Here is a 15,558-nt window from a genome sequence, read left to right as displayed (position 1 = left end):
TACAATCCTTGGGTTCTAAGCAACAGAACCCAGTACTGGTTACTTAAGCCAAAAGGATTTTACTGGGAGGAAGTCATGAAACCAGGGTTAGAAAGAACAGTCACAGGGAACCCTCGGGATGACAGCCGCTGCTGGAGGCGAACCATTTGATCCCAGTGCCACGCCACTCCATGTTCCAGTGCAAGGAGACAGCATCCCATGGGCCTGGCATGGCTCTTATGCTTGGCTCCAATGGACAGTCCCGCCAAGACAGCACACAGCAAACAAAGAAGCAAACTAGTGCTCTTGTAAGGAAGCGGGGGTGCGGGGGGTGCGCTGGGGGCCCAAATAACAGATGCTCACCACCAGGGCATTTGATATTTACCCAGGATTCACTGGTAGGTCTGTACTAGTTAGCTAGTGTTCACTAGTAGGGCTGTACTAGTTAGCCAGTGTTCACTAGTAGGGCTGTAGTGGTTATTTGCAACTGGTGTCTGTCCCGTCTTCCTAGGTGTTAAATATTTGGGACATCATGCTTGTCCCCTACATTTGATCAACTTCCCGCGGCCATCTCCTCTGAGAGTTGACCACCCTGGGGGCCTGCCACATGGGACTATTCTTAATCCAGGGGATTTTGTCCTTGCTTTTCCTTTAATTCTTAAAGGCCCCCACCTTCCAAAATTTGGGGGGGCATTGCACAATCCCTTCAGCAAAAGAGGAAATGTTTTGACTCCAGGCTGTCCTTGCTTTCTGCCCTCCCTATTCCTGAGGGTTTTCTACCCGCTTGAAGTTGCAGAGCTATAGAAATCACCCAGAGCAATCCATACTTTAATATTTAAAAACAACGACTCAGCCCGCTAGCATGGTTTCTGCTCTTGGTAGGGGGTGGTGGGGTAGAAAGACATTTTTTCCATTAAGCTGAGAGGGAGGTGGAGGTGGCATGGAAGTCGCGGATTGCAGGGTGATATATTCTGGAAACATCTGCTTCTTGATTCCAAAGTAAGTACCACTGGGCAGGAACAGTTGAAAAGGTGTGAGCCGTGTTTCACTTCTGTGCTTCTTGTCACATGGAGCGTTTGCACGGTCGCACCTCCTAAGTCTTGGCAGCTTTGCTAATGACTGAAGCCCATGAGACAGAAATTATGTACAGAAGTGGGAAGGAGGAAAATTCTGAGTGTGTATTAGTTTAAATCCCTCGATTTCAGGTGCCAGAAACCAACTTGAGCTAGCTTAAACGAAAAAGCAGAATTTATTTTAAGGATACACAGGTTCTCTTAGAACCCAAGGTCAGAGGGTACAGTGGTGTATCAGCAAGACCACAGGTAGCCGGGCAAGGAGCTGCATTTACACTTCTCTCCCCATGTGTCACGGTGAAGGTGCTAGAATCTCCAAGCAATCATGTCTTTTGAGTGCCCCATGCACAGGTTACTGGGCACAGCCCATTCTGCTTTTTTAAAAAATACGTTTTTATTGATTTTTAGGAGAGAGGAAGGAAGAGGGATAGAGAGATAGAAACATCTATGAGAGAGAAACATCATTGACCAGCTGCCTCCTGCATGCCCCCTACTGGGGATGGAGCCCACAACCCAGGCATGTGCCTAATGGGAATAGAACCAGTGACCTCTTTGTTCCTGGGTTGATGCTCAACCACTGAGACACACCAGCCAGGCTTATTCTGCTTCTAACTGAAGCCAGGTCCTGCAAAAGTGTTCTCTTTCCATCTTTCACCTCTTTGTTCCTCTCTCTCTCTGCAGACCGGCCTTCCCTGTCCTTCACATGTAGCCTCCAGCAACCACCCAAAGATGATTAATTTCCTTCTAGGCCCTAATTTTAAGTTCCCAAGGCAAAGCTTCTGACTCACATGGGGTTAGGGACCCGTCCTAGACCAAACCCAGAGGACTAGGAAGTAGGGTTACCTGCAGAATGGCCCCAGGAACTTACTAAGGATCAAGGCCACGGGAATAGAGAGGAGGCTAGAGGGGGAGAGGGACAGGCCTTCTTCAGAGGAGACGTAGTTAAATTAATTGAGCCTGCATTAAATTTGAAAATATTCATTGATGTTTTTTTAATTCTCTTACTAAAATGTGTAAGTTGAACTGATCCAACCTAGTTAGTTCAGATAAATTAGGACTTGCATATTTAAACTTCAGAAGCCCTCCTCAAAAACAGTGCTTTTTAAACATTTTTTTACTGTGACCCAAAGTAAGAACTATACTAAATATCATGACCCAGCATATACATATACTTAAATATATAACGAGACAAAAAAAAAAACTCACAAAAATAATACGCAGGTCTGCTGTTTGAAAATCCCTGCACTAACTGACATTTTTACTTCTAAATACCACCCTTCTCTTTATTTTTAAAGGTGTGGCAAATGCTAAGGAATAAATACAGCCCCTGAACTCCAGAAGGGTTTTAAAGGTGGCTCGTTGACAATGGCACGCTTAGCAGGTGCCTTTGTCCCCCATTCTGGCCTTGCCCAAGACTAGCTATGTAAGTGATCACTAGGCCTTTTGTTCGTAAAAATAATGATCACCAGAAAAATTAGGACAACAGTATGAAAAATGAAGTCCAAGATAAATAAATAAAATAAATATCAAGAAAGGTGAAACAGAAAGGAAATGTTTAAAATTCTGATTGGTTTTCTTATAAAGATTCAAGATCTTGCATTCTTAAACTAAGAGGCAGAGCTGTTGGGAAAGGGACACTCAAAGACAAACAAAGAGTAAGTGTAAATTTTTAAATGACAGCAAGAATCAGAAGTTTAATAGAAGAGTTGGAAGAGAAAGTTTAAGAAATCTATCAACAAAAAAGGTAAAATTATAGAAAATACGTTTTTTAAAGATAAGCAGCATCGACTCAGGATGTCTAATTTGACTATTGGAAATTCCAGAAAGAGAGAACAGTAGAAAAGATGGAAGGAAATTATATAAAGAAATAAGATTGGAAGTGAACTGTATGAATGAAAAAAAGACTACACCTAAATATATCTTTATGGGGTTTTGAGGATACCAAGTATAAAGAAAAGATCCTTAAAAAAAATTCTAAAGAGAAAAGAAGTAAAACCTGCAAAGGAGTGAGGACCAGTGAAACATCAGACTACTCATCCGTCACACAAGCTGAGGAATTCTTTCAAAGGACTAGAGGGCATTGTTTTCCTATTGGGATTCTGTACCCACAGGAACTGTGGAGCAAAATGAAGATATCACCAGATATGCAAGAATTCTGGAAAACTATTTTCCATGAACCCTTTCAGAAGAAGAAACTCAAAGATGTACTCAAGCACAACAAGGAAGAAAAGCAAGAAAGAGATTTGGGATCTAGGAAACAGCAGATTTGACCCAGAAATAACAGTCATGCTAGCTAGGCAGCAAGCCTAAAGATGGCCCACACCATGTTAGAGCATTCTGTCACGGAGGATAGACAACTTCGATACCGAGGGTGTGGCTGAATTTGAGATTCTAATGAAGGCACATTAATGGAAATGCAAAAAAATTATGGCAATTTAATAAACTCCAGCAAAAACAAAAAGTTATATCTAAACAGATATGATTCCTATGTGGACAGAGAGATGGCATCATTTTAATTGGATGGAGCGCAAGAAAGGAGAAAATGACCTTGCTGGCAGGAACAGTCTTCTTGAACTGGCTCTGGAATTAGCACATTGGACCCCTAGAGAACGAAGCAAAATTCTAGTACAGTTACTTGCTTTGCAGAGAACAGTCTTCACAAGATGTGAGTGCTCTTTGCTGGTTACCAACTTGTAAAAGCAACATAAAGACAGAGCAGAGAAGCCTTAAGTGTAGTTATTAAACCAAATGCACAAACCAGTGTATCCACACTGACAGTGCTGAAGTAAGGCAAGAGCTGATTGAGAGCGGAGGGAGTAGGGGAAAGGCTAGGGACTCCAATATTCATGTCTTCATATTGGGTTTACTGTTTTAGCCAAGGAAGAATATCCACAGCTGATGGAATGGAAAATAGAGCCATTCCTGTATGGGGAAAAATAAACCCAAATCTTTCAGATTGCCAAGTCAAAAGATACTGTCTAAAGTTGGCACATCAATAAACAAAGATATAAGTGTGTTATTTAGAGTTAACCAACAGAATTGCTAAAAAGAGAAATGGTCAGAAGTAGTTGGACTTATGGTGAGCTGTGAATGTAAAATGCTAATATTTCATTTTGTCAAATGAGTTATATGATTTTTATTGCTGTTTCTGGACTGAACTTTTCCTTTTTTGAGCTTTTATGTGGAAGGCAAGAACAGGCTTCTTGGTTCTGGCATTGACTGCGTTGAGAGGAGCCCAAAACTTTGGCCATCAGCATACTCTTTACACAGCTGAGGTTGGAAGGGACGTAAGGACGCATCAGTAGGTCGAATGTTTTATGACTTAAAGATAATGTTTTTCAAGACTTCTTTTTCCTCCAGGGAATTAATTCCTGCAGACATTAAGTCAGACGCAAGTGAGTCCATTTGTCTCCATTCTCTTCCTCTCTTTTTATCACAGCGTGTGTTCGTGTGGGACTTGGATGAGACAATAATTATTTTTCACTCCTTACTCACGGGGACTTTTGCATCCAGATACGGGAAGGTAAGAATCCATTTGTCTCTCTTTTTTTCCAACAGGACTTTGTGTACAGCTGATCTGTCCGGGGAATTGTGGGGGCAGTTTATGAGGCAGCTTCTCTAACAAAAGCAGTCCCTTTGGGTCTGCCTATGTTGGAGAAAGCCTATGGAATTTCCCCTTGACATGTGAAAATTTAATTAGCTTTCCCTTCCATTGTCTCCCATGCCTTTTCTTCCAACACATGAAGCATTCAACAACCCACTTGATAAGCTATAAGCTCATAGTCGTTGGCTACCTTCTTTCTAAGAAGGCCAGGATACGCTGCAGCCCAAACCAGTAATCCTAGCTTTAAATAAAACGAGGTGAAATCTTTTTCTTCTTCCCTGTTGTGTATCTTAGTGTCTCCAGCAGATGCATTTAATTTTCCTTCCTTTTTTTCTGAGATGAGGGGGAGGCATTTTGTCAGCTCCAGCATGGAACTTAGCAACAGCTTTGCAAATGTATCCTTGACAAATTATGTTGGGGAACCATTCCCTTAGAATTCTGGGCAATCGCTGTGGGCTGATTGGTGGTGAATGGAAGAAACATTGAAACCACCTGAAGAATGCAAAAATGGACCCAACTGCTAACACCCAAACCCTGCCGATTCTTTGCATTCATCCTGTGGGTTCCCAACAAAACACATGTGGGTGCACCAGATGTCTGCCATCCCCTCAAGGAGACAGGTGGGGGTGGGAGGGCGGAGCTTCCGAGGACTGGCCAGTTCCCATCTCATCCGGGGTGAACGACCTGTTGGCAGCTGCTTCCACGCCTGGGTAGGAACCATGAGACTCACCAGCGCCTGGAAAATATTTCTGTTTCTGTTTAGAGACCAGGAATATGATTTGACATCACCTCATGGCTTTTCCAGCTGCTCGTGTTTTTATGGGAGGTATAACAAGCTGGATGTGCAATTAGCAAGATAGATTTATCGTCTGCCATTATGTTGTAAAGAATATAAAAATGGTGTTGGTGGTGCAGAAATCTCTTACGGTTGTCGGAATGCCGTTAATATGTCTAGCAGTGCCTACGGGAAGTCCGGCGTACGTGTTTGGTCTATGCACAGGTTCGGTAAAGGAGGGCAAGAGCTGCAGAAAACACCCAGAGTGGAGTTGGCCACCATTGCCAAAAGGGGGGCTGTTCAAGGGGCTGCTGTAGTGAGTTGCTCTCTAGGTCTTGGTGTTCTGTGGTTTTTCTACCCACCCTCACCCTGGTCAAGTCACCTTCCCTAAAAAGCATTGCTTCACTCGCCTTGCCCTTAGAGAGAGCCCACTCTGAAGTTCTGCACCTTGTGCAGCAATCGGTTCTCGGAAATTGTATAGTGCTTTGTCATCTTAAGGATGATTTTTGTGTCTGTGTCCCACCACCGCTTCTTAAACCAAATTGCGGGCTCCCTCAAGACAGAGACAAAGCCAAGAGCTGCTTTCAAAACTCTATGCCACCTGGTCCATATGAGTCCTCATTGCCAACCACCTCTCTAACCCCAGCACCTAATCCCAGCTACCTTCACCTCCAGCTATCTGGTCTCCCAGCTCCCACTCTTCCCCTTTACAGCCCCCCGCACAAGCCTGGTCCTATCACTCCCCCTACTGAAAAACCGTCAGTGGGCTCCCCATTGACAAGCCCTAACCCCACCCTCCAGGGCTCTTCAGGAGCTGGCTCTTGCCCCACTCTCTAGCCCCATCTCCTCCTACTCATCCTGAGTTGCTTTCTGTCCTTGAACCTGCCACGTTCTCTCCCATATCTGCTGGACTTCTCCCAGAAACAGAGCCTCAGACAAATGAGTGCCGGTAATTTATTTGGGGGTAGGTTCCAAGAGACACCCGATGCAGAGGGAGGAAATGAGGCAGCCCATGTAGTGTGCATAAATAGTTACTATGGTAACCGGGGTTCGATCCCACTGGGAACCCTCAGAGTTGACCCACCCAAAGAATGAGGGCGCTGGGATATTTATCTACAGGTTCCCTTCTATCATGGATTGAGGGCAGGGAAAGCCTTTGCATGTACAGGAATGGTGACAGCTGAGGGGACCTGGGAAAGAGGCACATTAGAAGCCTTTGCTATATCTAGAAAGTTCTTTTACAAGGTCAGATTTATTGATCTTTTCAGTTCCTCCAAGAGGACTTTCCATTTAAATTGCATCTCTCCCCATAACTGTATTTTTCACTTATAATCATAATTCTGTACTATATTGTCTTTATCCCTCCTAGGATATATGTACTGTGAAAGTAGGGACCATGAACATTATTTTATCAACCCAACAAGTCAATGCATGGGCCGGAATTGCTCAATAAATATTTGCTGCATGAATGAATCAGCATGATTCTCTAGAATGAAAGCTGTGTGGCGACAGGCACTCTTTCTCCTGTTTCATTTGTTGCTTTATCCCCAGGGTATAGAGCAGTGCCCCCCACATAGTGGGCATCAAATAAATATTTGTTGAATAAAGGAAGGAAGGAAGGAAAATAATACCAAAACAAAAGATTTCTAACTGATGGCCGCCGGCCAAGTTCAGCCTACAGACATTTTTAGTTTGGTCTCTAGAGTGCTTGGAAAAATGTGAATTTGTTGCCAACACTTAAAAATCAGGAGACTGCACAGACCAAAACAATCTAGATTCTAGCTCTTCTTGAAAAATTAGAAAGTCTGGCAATCCTACATTCCCAAAGGCAGCTATCAGCAGGAGCAGAGTAGCAACTCCTTTATTGTCGGGCCGTATGCTCTCCAGCCCATCCACAGCCCCAACCTGGCCTATTTAATTTGTTTATGGGGCCCTTCTGGCCCCATTAGTATCTGAATTTCTTTTTTTTAATGCCATATCATTTTTGAGTGAACATATCTTTTTTTTCAAAAATATATTTTTTTATTGATTTCAGAGAGAAAGCAAGAGGGAGAGAGAGATAGAAACATCAATGATGAGAGAGAATCATTGATTGGCTGCCTCCTGCATGCCCCACACTGGGAATCAAGCCCACAACCCAGGCATGTGCCCCCGACAGGAATTGAACCTGGGACCCTTCAGTCCACAGGCCATCAGTCTATCCACTGAGCAATACCAGCTAGGGCTAGCATCTGAATTTCAACATTCATCCTAGAATTACAGAACCACAGAATGTCAGAGCTGGAAGGACCTAGGAGACGGTCATGCCCAATTAGTCTCCGTAGTACATAAAGAAAAACTGAGGCTCAGCGAAAGAACATCCAGGACAGAATAAGAGTCAGACTTCAGGCTCACTTGCCTCCTTTGCTCTCAGAATGTACAGGGGAAACTGAGGTGAGAAGCTATTGGAGCCCCCAGGTGTCCTATGCCATCTTCATTACTCTTGTAGAATTCCCCCCTCTCTCCTCCATCTCTCTCTTAGGTGAGAAATGAGTATTTTTTACTTACTAAATCCAGCAACCCTGAGAGAGATTCAAAATAACTGTGGCTTAAACAAGATAGAAAATTCCCCTAGCCTAACAGGTATAGCAGTTCAAGCTGGCAAGGCTGCTGTAGGGTGCCAGGGAACGTCTGTCTTACTCTTTGCCATCCCTGGAGCATTGCCCTCATTGCCAAGATAAGACATAGCTCACTCTGTGTCTGGATTCTAGCCAGTTAGAAGGGGGAAGAAGAAAAGGTGAGTTCACCCCTCTATCTTTCATTTTATTTCATTTTTTGTCCCTCTCTTTAAAGGCCAGACCCAGAAGTTGCACATATCATTTCCACTCACATCCCATTGGCTGGAATTTGATCACATGGCCACACCTAGCTGCAAGGGAGTCTGAGACATGCAGTCTAGTCATATGCCCCATTAAAATTTAGAGGCTATTATTCTCAGAGGGAGAAAAGAAGAATTGATATTGGAAGACAACTAGCACTTTCCAGCACAAAGTACCATGTAATGTAATAAGAGGAAGAACAATGAAAGAAAAATATTGTGGAAAAATAAAACCAGTGCTGTTCAAAAGTTCTGTTCAATTGGATTTGTGGGTCTGAAGCTCCAAAGAGAAGTCTGGACTATAAACTTGAAAGTCATGGAATTATAGAAAATCTAGAGGAACAGGAGAGTGCGAGCCCCATTTTGCAGACAGAGTAACTGAGGCACAGGGAGGTTCTATAGTCAGGGTATTCATAACAGAGCCAAAATACTTGGCCTTGACTTTCGGCCCATAGCACTTTCTCTTTGTGCTTTTCCAGTAGCTGCAGCCTTGTGGAGCTTATTGTTAATATCTAGTATTATCAACTAAAGCTGCTATTTAAAAACACACACCTGGACCTGGAGTTGAGTTGTGTATTAATATCTAGTATTATCAATAAAATTTTAAAAAGAAAAAGAAAAAGCAAGTATCAAGCAGGACTCTCAGTTTGAAGAATGGAGTGTTTAGGCTACAATGGAAACTTATTGGATCACAAGAAATGAAAATTCCAGGGGTACATGGGATTCAGGTTGGGCTGGATCCAGGAGCTCAAGCAATTTCCTCAGGGTTTAGTGTTTCTGCACCCCTTAGCCAACTTTCTTCCTATAGTGACTCCCTCTCAGCAATCCCAACTTAAAAAGGAGGCCTTCTACTTCCCAAATGCCAGCACAACTCTCAGGCTCAAATCTCACTGGCCCAAACTGGGTCAAATGCCCATCCATTCACCAACCTCTGTGCCTCTGATTGGCAAGCCTAGATCAAGAGCCCATTTCTGGCGTGGAGAAAGTAGAGAATCAGGCCAGCTCCATCCCAACCAAATGAACCCCATGAAAAGGAGTGGTCCCCCAAAAGAAACTGAAGTGCTCTTTCCAGAAGAGGGTGAGGGACTATGGAGGTCCAGAATTGGCTCTGAAGTCGGAGACCCCTGTACATCCACACCAAGGACCAGCAGCCATTTGCTTGTGGCCATTGTGCTGGGCACTGTACAGGAAGCAGAAATCATACCCGTTGTGGTCCCACCCAATGGAGTGGCTCACTGTTTACTTAGGGAAATAAGACCAACAGACCTAAAATGATTAAGGAATGATTCAAAACAGAATGCTTGAGTTTTAAAACAGAAACTGGGCTCTCTTCCTGTTCCCAGTCCGAGCATGTGCTGCTCGAGGCAGTCATCTCTCCACTTCCTTTCCATTTCTTCCTTCCCAGTTCTCAGGGCCAGAGCATCCCTTTGGTGCCTGTGCCTGCCCACATGCTGTGGATCCATTAGGAATTCCCTGGAGAGCTGGCGTAGCCAGAAACTGCCACCTCTTTCCTGACCTCTCCTCCTCCCGCCCTGTCCCTGAACTCTGTTTTTTCCAGCTGAGATCAGGCAAAGGCAAGGTGGTCAGGAGTCTGTGCCTGTGGCCAGGATTCTAGGAGGGATTACTCAGCAGTCCTAGGCTTCACAGTGGCTCGGCCCAGACTCCTCCTCCGTAACTTTCCTTCCAGACAGCTCAATACCAGTTGGAAACGCAACTCCAGGTCCAGTTGTGTGTTTTTAAATAACAGCTTTAGTTGCCGAAACCGGTTTGGCTGGGTGGATAGAGCGTCAGCCTGCAGACTGAGGGATCCCAGGTTCGATTACGGTCAAGGGCATGTAACCTGGGTTGCGCGCACATTCCCAGTAGGGGGTGTGCAGGAGGCAGCTGATCGATGTTTCTCTCTCATCGATGTTTCTAACTCTCTATCTCTCTCCCTTCCTCTCTGTAAAAAAAAAATCAATAAAATATATTTTTAAATAAATAAATAACAGCTTTAGTGAGATATAATCACATACCATGAATTTACCGTGTTAATGTGTACAATTCAGTGGTTTTTAGTATATTCAGAGTTGTGCAACCATCACCACTGTCTCATTTTAAAACCCAAAAAGAAACCCATATCAATTAAGAAACATTCCCCATTTCCCCCTCCCCACAGCCCCTGACAACCACTGATCTTTCCCTCTATATAGATTCGCTTCTTCTGGAAATTTTGTATAAATGGAATCATGCATTATGTGGTCTTCTGTGTGAGGCTTCTTTCCCTTAGCATCATTTTTCAGTGGCCATCCGTGTTGTAGATGCACAGTCCTTTTTTCCTCTTTATTGCCACATAGTTTCCCATTCTACCACATTTTGACTATCATTCATCACTTGACAGTTGGGCTGTTGCTACTTTTGGCTGTTATGAGCAATGCTGCCATGAACATTCATGTACAGGTTTTTGTGTGGACATACACTGAGTGGCCAGATTATTATGACCACCCCATCAGTACTTCATTGACACTTCCAAAAATACTGAATATTGAAAACTTCCTACGCAAATACTCTCAAGGTTTTATTATTATTATTATTATTTGCATAACTAATTTCATAACAGTAACAACCTTACAGTTATGAAGTAGCAACGAAAATAATTTTATGGTTGGGTCACAACATGAGGAACTGTATTTAAAGGGCCCGAAGGTTGAGAACCACTGTCTTAGTGAATGTGAAGTGGTATTTCATTGTAATTTTTATTTGTATTTCCCTAATGACTAATTATGTTGACTGACTAATGATGTTTTCTGTTGCTTATTAGCCATTTGTAGCATCTTCTTTGGAGAAATAGCTATAGTATTCAAATCCTTCGCCCTTTTTTTAGTTTGTCTTTTTATTGTTGAGTTGTAAGAGTTCTTTATATATTCTGGATACCGGTCCATTATCAGACATACAATTTGCAAATATTTTCTCACATTCTGTAGCTTTTCCCCCCACTTTATTTATAGTGTCCTTTAAAGCAGCGGTCGCCCACCCGTGGTCCGCAAGGTCCAAAAGGCGGGTATATGAAGTATAGCAGGGGAACGGGTTGAAAATAAATTTAGGGAAAGGTGACCAGGGAAGGAGGCCTCATGGAGAAGGTGAATTTCTGATAAAGACTTGAAGGAAGTGGAGGAACAGCTGTCTAGTGAAAGAGCAAAGGGAATGGCAAGTGCAAAGGGCCTGAGGCAGCAGTTTGCCTGGTGGGTTTGAAGGCCAAGAAGGCAGCTAGTGTGGATGGAGCAGAGCAAGTGACGGGGAGAGTAGTAATTCAACTGGCTTTTGCTCTGCAGTGGGAGCCATGGTGGTTTGGAGTAGAGGAAGGACAGGGTCTGAGTTAAATTTTTAAAGAATCTCTCTGCTCCTCCCTGGGGAGAGTGGACTGTGGAAGGGCAAGGTTGGAAGCCGGGAGGCCAGTGAGGAGGCTGCGGCACCAGTCCAGCGGAAAGATGATGGTTGTTTGGAAGGAGTGGTGATGATCGGGTGGTGAGAAGTACAGAGGTCTGGATGTATTTTGAAGGTAGAACCAATCACAGGTGCAACATGATTCCTTATTCTCACCCCTGGGCTACAAGGATGTTCTGTTTTCTGTCCATGGTCTCCCTCTGAAGGGACCTGGACTCTTCTCACTCTATTGTCGACTAGCAGATTCCTGTTGGACAAATTCTCCCGTTTTCTGCATGTTCACTGCATGCCAAGGGCTCTGCTGTGACTGTTCCTATAAGCCGGACCTCAGATGCAGACACTGAGTTACTCATATACTTTGTCCACACAAGGAAGGCCCTTCTTGTCTCACCTAGAACACGTAGGTATATTTCCTTTTAGGCCCACTTGTGCTCCTCCCCCGCCTTTCATGGTTTAATGTGTAGCTTCTTGTTTGCTTTCCTGTAAAACTTGAATTTTTCTTTTGTGTGCATTAATTTGTCACGTATGTCAACGGCATTGTTTAAGTGCCCCATGCTTCTCACGTTTCCCCCTCTGCACGGTGGTTCTAAATCAGCGGTTCTCAACCTGTGGGTCGAGACCCCTTTGGCGGTCGAACGATCCTTTTACAGGGGTCGCCTAAGACCATCCTGCATATCAGATATTTACATTACGATTCATAACAGTAGCAACATTACAGTTATGAAGTAGCAACGAAAATAATTTTATGGTTGGGTCACAACATGAAGAACTGTATTTTAAGGGCCAGAAGGTTGAGAACAACTGTTCTAGATGCTTCCACATTGCCACAAGCCCAACTCAGTGGTTCTCAGCTGGAGGTGATTTTGCCCCATAGGAAGTCTGGCAATGTCATAAACATTTGTGGTTGTCACGTCTTAGGGGAGTGCTACTGGCCTGTAGTGGGTGGAGGCCAGGGATGCTGCTAAATGTCCTGGCACACACAGATGGTCCCCACAACCGAGAATTATCCAGCCCCAAATGTCCATCGTGCTGCTATTGAGAAACTGCTGCTCTGAACCCAGAGTTCCATGCCTTCCTTATCCGCAGTCCCCACAGGGAGGACTCCAGGCTCCGCTAACTCCCCCAGCGCAGACAACCGTGTGGCAAGATTCCTTTAGGTTTGCTCCGAGCCTTACACCTTCTCTCTCGTTGAATCCCCACCGCAAACCCATACGAAGGCATGGCTTCTCCTACTGCACCCATTTGTGGAGAAGCTGAGGCTCCCAGGTGGAGTGATTGAGCCAAGGTTACCCAGCTTGGAAGGAATGAAAGTTAGGATGTGGCCGCTACTCTCCACTATGCTGCGGCCCCAGGATTCACGGGAATGTCCTCAAGGAGAAAATAAGAGGCACTGGAATGACCCTTTCTGCCTGGCCGGGAGCTCCACGAGCACAGGGCCTGGGTCTGATGTATCCATAGCTTCATCCCCTGGCACCCAGCAGTGCCTGGCACATCCACTCGACAAATATTTGTTGAATGCACAAATAAATAAATAGCTTGTGGATAGGGACTTTTCAGCCTGTGTGATTGCAAGCACCACAGAAAAGAGATTCCAGGGTGCCTGCCCTCGAAGGACCAAGTATCCACACTGACAACACAGAGGCCTGTCAGCATCACTCCAGGGCCGAGATGCTGCGTGCCACCGGGCCTGGTCTCACCCAGAGCTCGGCCCCCAGCAGGGCTCAGTATTTTGACTGTGGGGTGTTGAGCAAGTGGCTCCCCGAGGCTTGGGGCCACTGACACTTCAGCAGGTGGGGGACCTGGGAGGGGCCAGGTGACCCTTGTTTCTACTGAGCAGAATCCTTTCCAGGCCTTCCTTCCATGTTATACTTTTAAAGGGCCAGGTGCCCTGCTCAATCTGAAGAGATTAGTTTCAAACTGGCCATCCAGGGCCAGATATGGCCTGAACACAGGATTAGTTGTGTCCCCTGGCATTTTCTTGAGTTCTGAAATCATTGCTAATAGCCCTAGCCGGTTTGGCTCAGTGAATAGAGTGTCGGCCTGCTGACTGAAGGGTCCCCGGTTCCATTCTGGTCAAGAGCACATGCCCAGGTTCCAGGCTCAGTCCCCAGTTGGGGTCATGCAGGAGGCAGCTGATCAATGATTCCCTCTCATCAATGATGTTTCTATCTCTCTCTTCCTCTCCTTTCCTCTCTGAAATAAAATAAATAAACAAACATGCTGGGATTGAATTTTCAGTTAGCAACATAGTTAAGGCCCCACCTTTATCCCTGCAGCCTCCCCATTTTCATAGGCATGATGGCTGGGTACCTGTGACACTCGGGGATGTTCTTCACAGTCTCCCACATGTCACCCAGAGAGACGGAGCCCCTGTTGCCCACGGCAGCAGCCTGCTCATTCACCCACCCTTGTTGACTTCCTTCCTCTCCCCGTTACTTCCACGCTCTGCCACCAGTGCTTCCCAGGGTCGCCTCGCCGGGAAACTGCTTGCACCTGAATCCCAGGCTGGGGGTCTGCTTCGGGGAGACCCAGACTAAGACATCGAGGGGGTGTGATTGCTCAGACTTCTGATCAGAACTGAAACCCCTCGCTGTCAGACCCCTGTGGTAACACAAGCCCTCCTGGCTACCAGAAATGTGGTCCAGGGACCAGCATCTGCTAGAAATGCAGTCCCGGGTCCCCTTGCAGAGGTACTGAACTAGGATGGACATGTCAACTTGACCTCCGATGATTCCTTCACACATTAGTCTGTGGCGTGAGATGTAAGCCATGAATTCACCTGGTGACAGCTCTTCCCATGGATCTAGCCAGCCTCCTGTGTACCTAGGAGAGGCTGGGTAGGGAGCGCCTGGCCAGATCTTGGCCCCTGTGCCCCTGCGCCCAGCCAGTCCTCCCCGGAACCATTCCTCAGCCGTGTTATTACAGGATCCCGGCTCAGATTCCAGAATCCAGTCCCCAGCGCAGTGCCATCGGGATGTAATCAGATCCAGTTGGTGATACACGGCCGGGCCTGTCTGTTACTGCTTTACAAACTGAGAAGAAATTTTAAAAAAAAATGCTTTTATGACCCCGCAGTTAAAAACTATTTGTAGAAGTTGCTAAGGTTCAAATCAAAAGTGCCCTCTCTGGAGGACTATTAGTTAATTCAGAGGACCGCGGAGTCTTGCCTTTTCTTTCTTCCCCGTCTACCTTGAGATGCAGCTCTAATTCACTTCTGCCCTCAGCCATCCAGAGCTTTCCGTCCTCTGACAAAACACAAGCCAAAGTGCTTAAGGACATCTGTTTATTTTATTTCTTTAATGAGAAAACCTTCCCGTTTCTCCGGGCTCAGCTGTGTTTATTTACCTTGTGTTAGCCATGTGAGGCGAGCACCTTGGAAGTTTCAGGCCTGGCCGGGCCTCCCTCGCAGCGGCCTCCAGCCCTGCCCAAGGAAAACAGAGTCCTTGGAACTCTATAAAATAGATTTTCAAAATAAATACTGCCTAATTCACTCGGTAGATGTGGATTAAGTCAAGATGAATACAATTTGGAAAGGATTTTCTGAGGAAGTCGGAGATTTCTTTCCCCCACTGGGGGTTAAACCTTGTATTTAAATCCCTCCCCCTCTCCAGCTCTTTTTCCGTTAAGTAAAAGGCATTTAGTCTTTGTGGCTAATAAAGAAATGATGGCTTTGATTGGCCCTCTCCAGCAGTGATTATTTGCTTTGTAGGACTAGGGATGGTGACTTAACTCATCACTTCTTTCCATCCAGTAAGGGTAAGAAGCAGACATCTGCAGTTGTCATTCTGGCGGGGGTGGCTGAGGAGGAGGCTGGGAGCTTTGAAAGATGTCCTAGAGGTGAATGACA

At 45.3% G+C, this 15,558-nt stretch overlaps 1 protein-coding gene across 1 annotated transcript in view; it reads left to right on the top strand.

Annotated features, from left to right (window-relative positions):
- EYA2 (EYA transcriptional coactivator and phosphatase 2) overlaps nucleotides 1-15,558 on the top strand; it is a 145,613-nt gene that overhangs the window by 75,015 nt on the left and 55,040 nt on the right. The window contains exon 8 of the mRNA XM_006773526.2: nucleotides 4,492-4,575. Coding sequence (XP_006773589.1) covers nucleotides 4,492-4,575 — 84 coding nt within the window. The remainder of the gene's footprint in view (nucleotides 1-4,491; nucleotides 4,576-15,558) is intronic.

Source organism: Myotis davidii, unplaced genomic scaffold (genome assembly GCF_000327345.1).
Source record: "Myotis davidii unplaced genomic scaffold, ASM32734v1 scaffold827, whole genome shotgun sequence".
NCBI lineage: Eukaryota > Metazoa > Chordata > Mammalia > Chiroptera > Vespertilionidae > Myotis > Myotis davidii.
The sequence above is the reverse complement of the archived record's forward strand: the minus strand, read 5'-3'. Positions and strand labels throughout refer to the sequence as shown.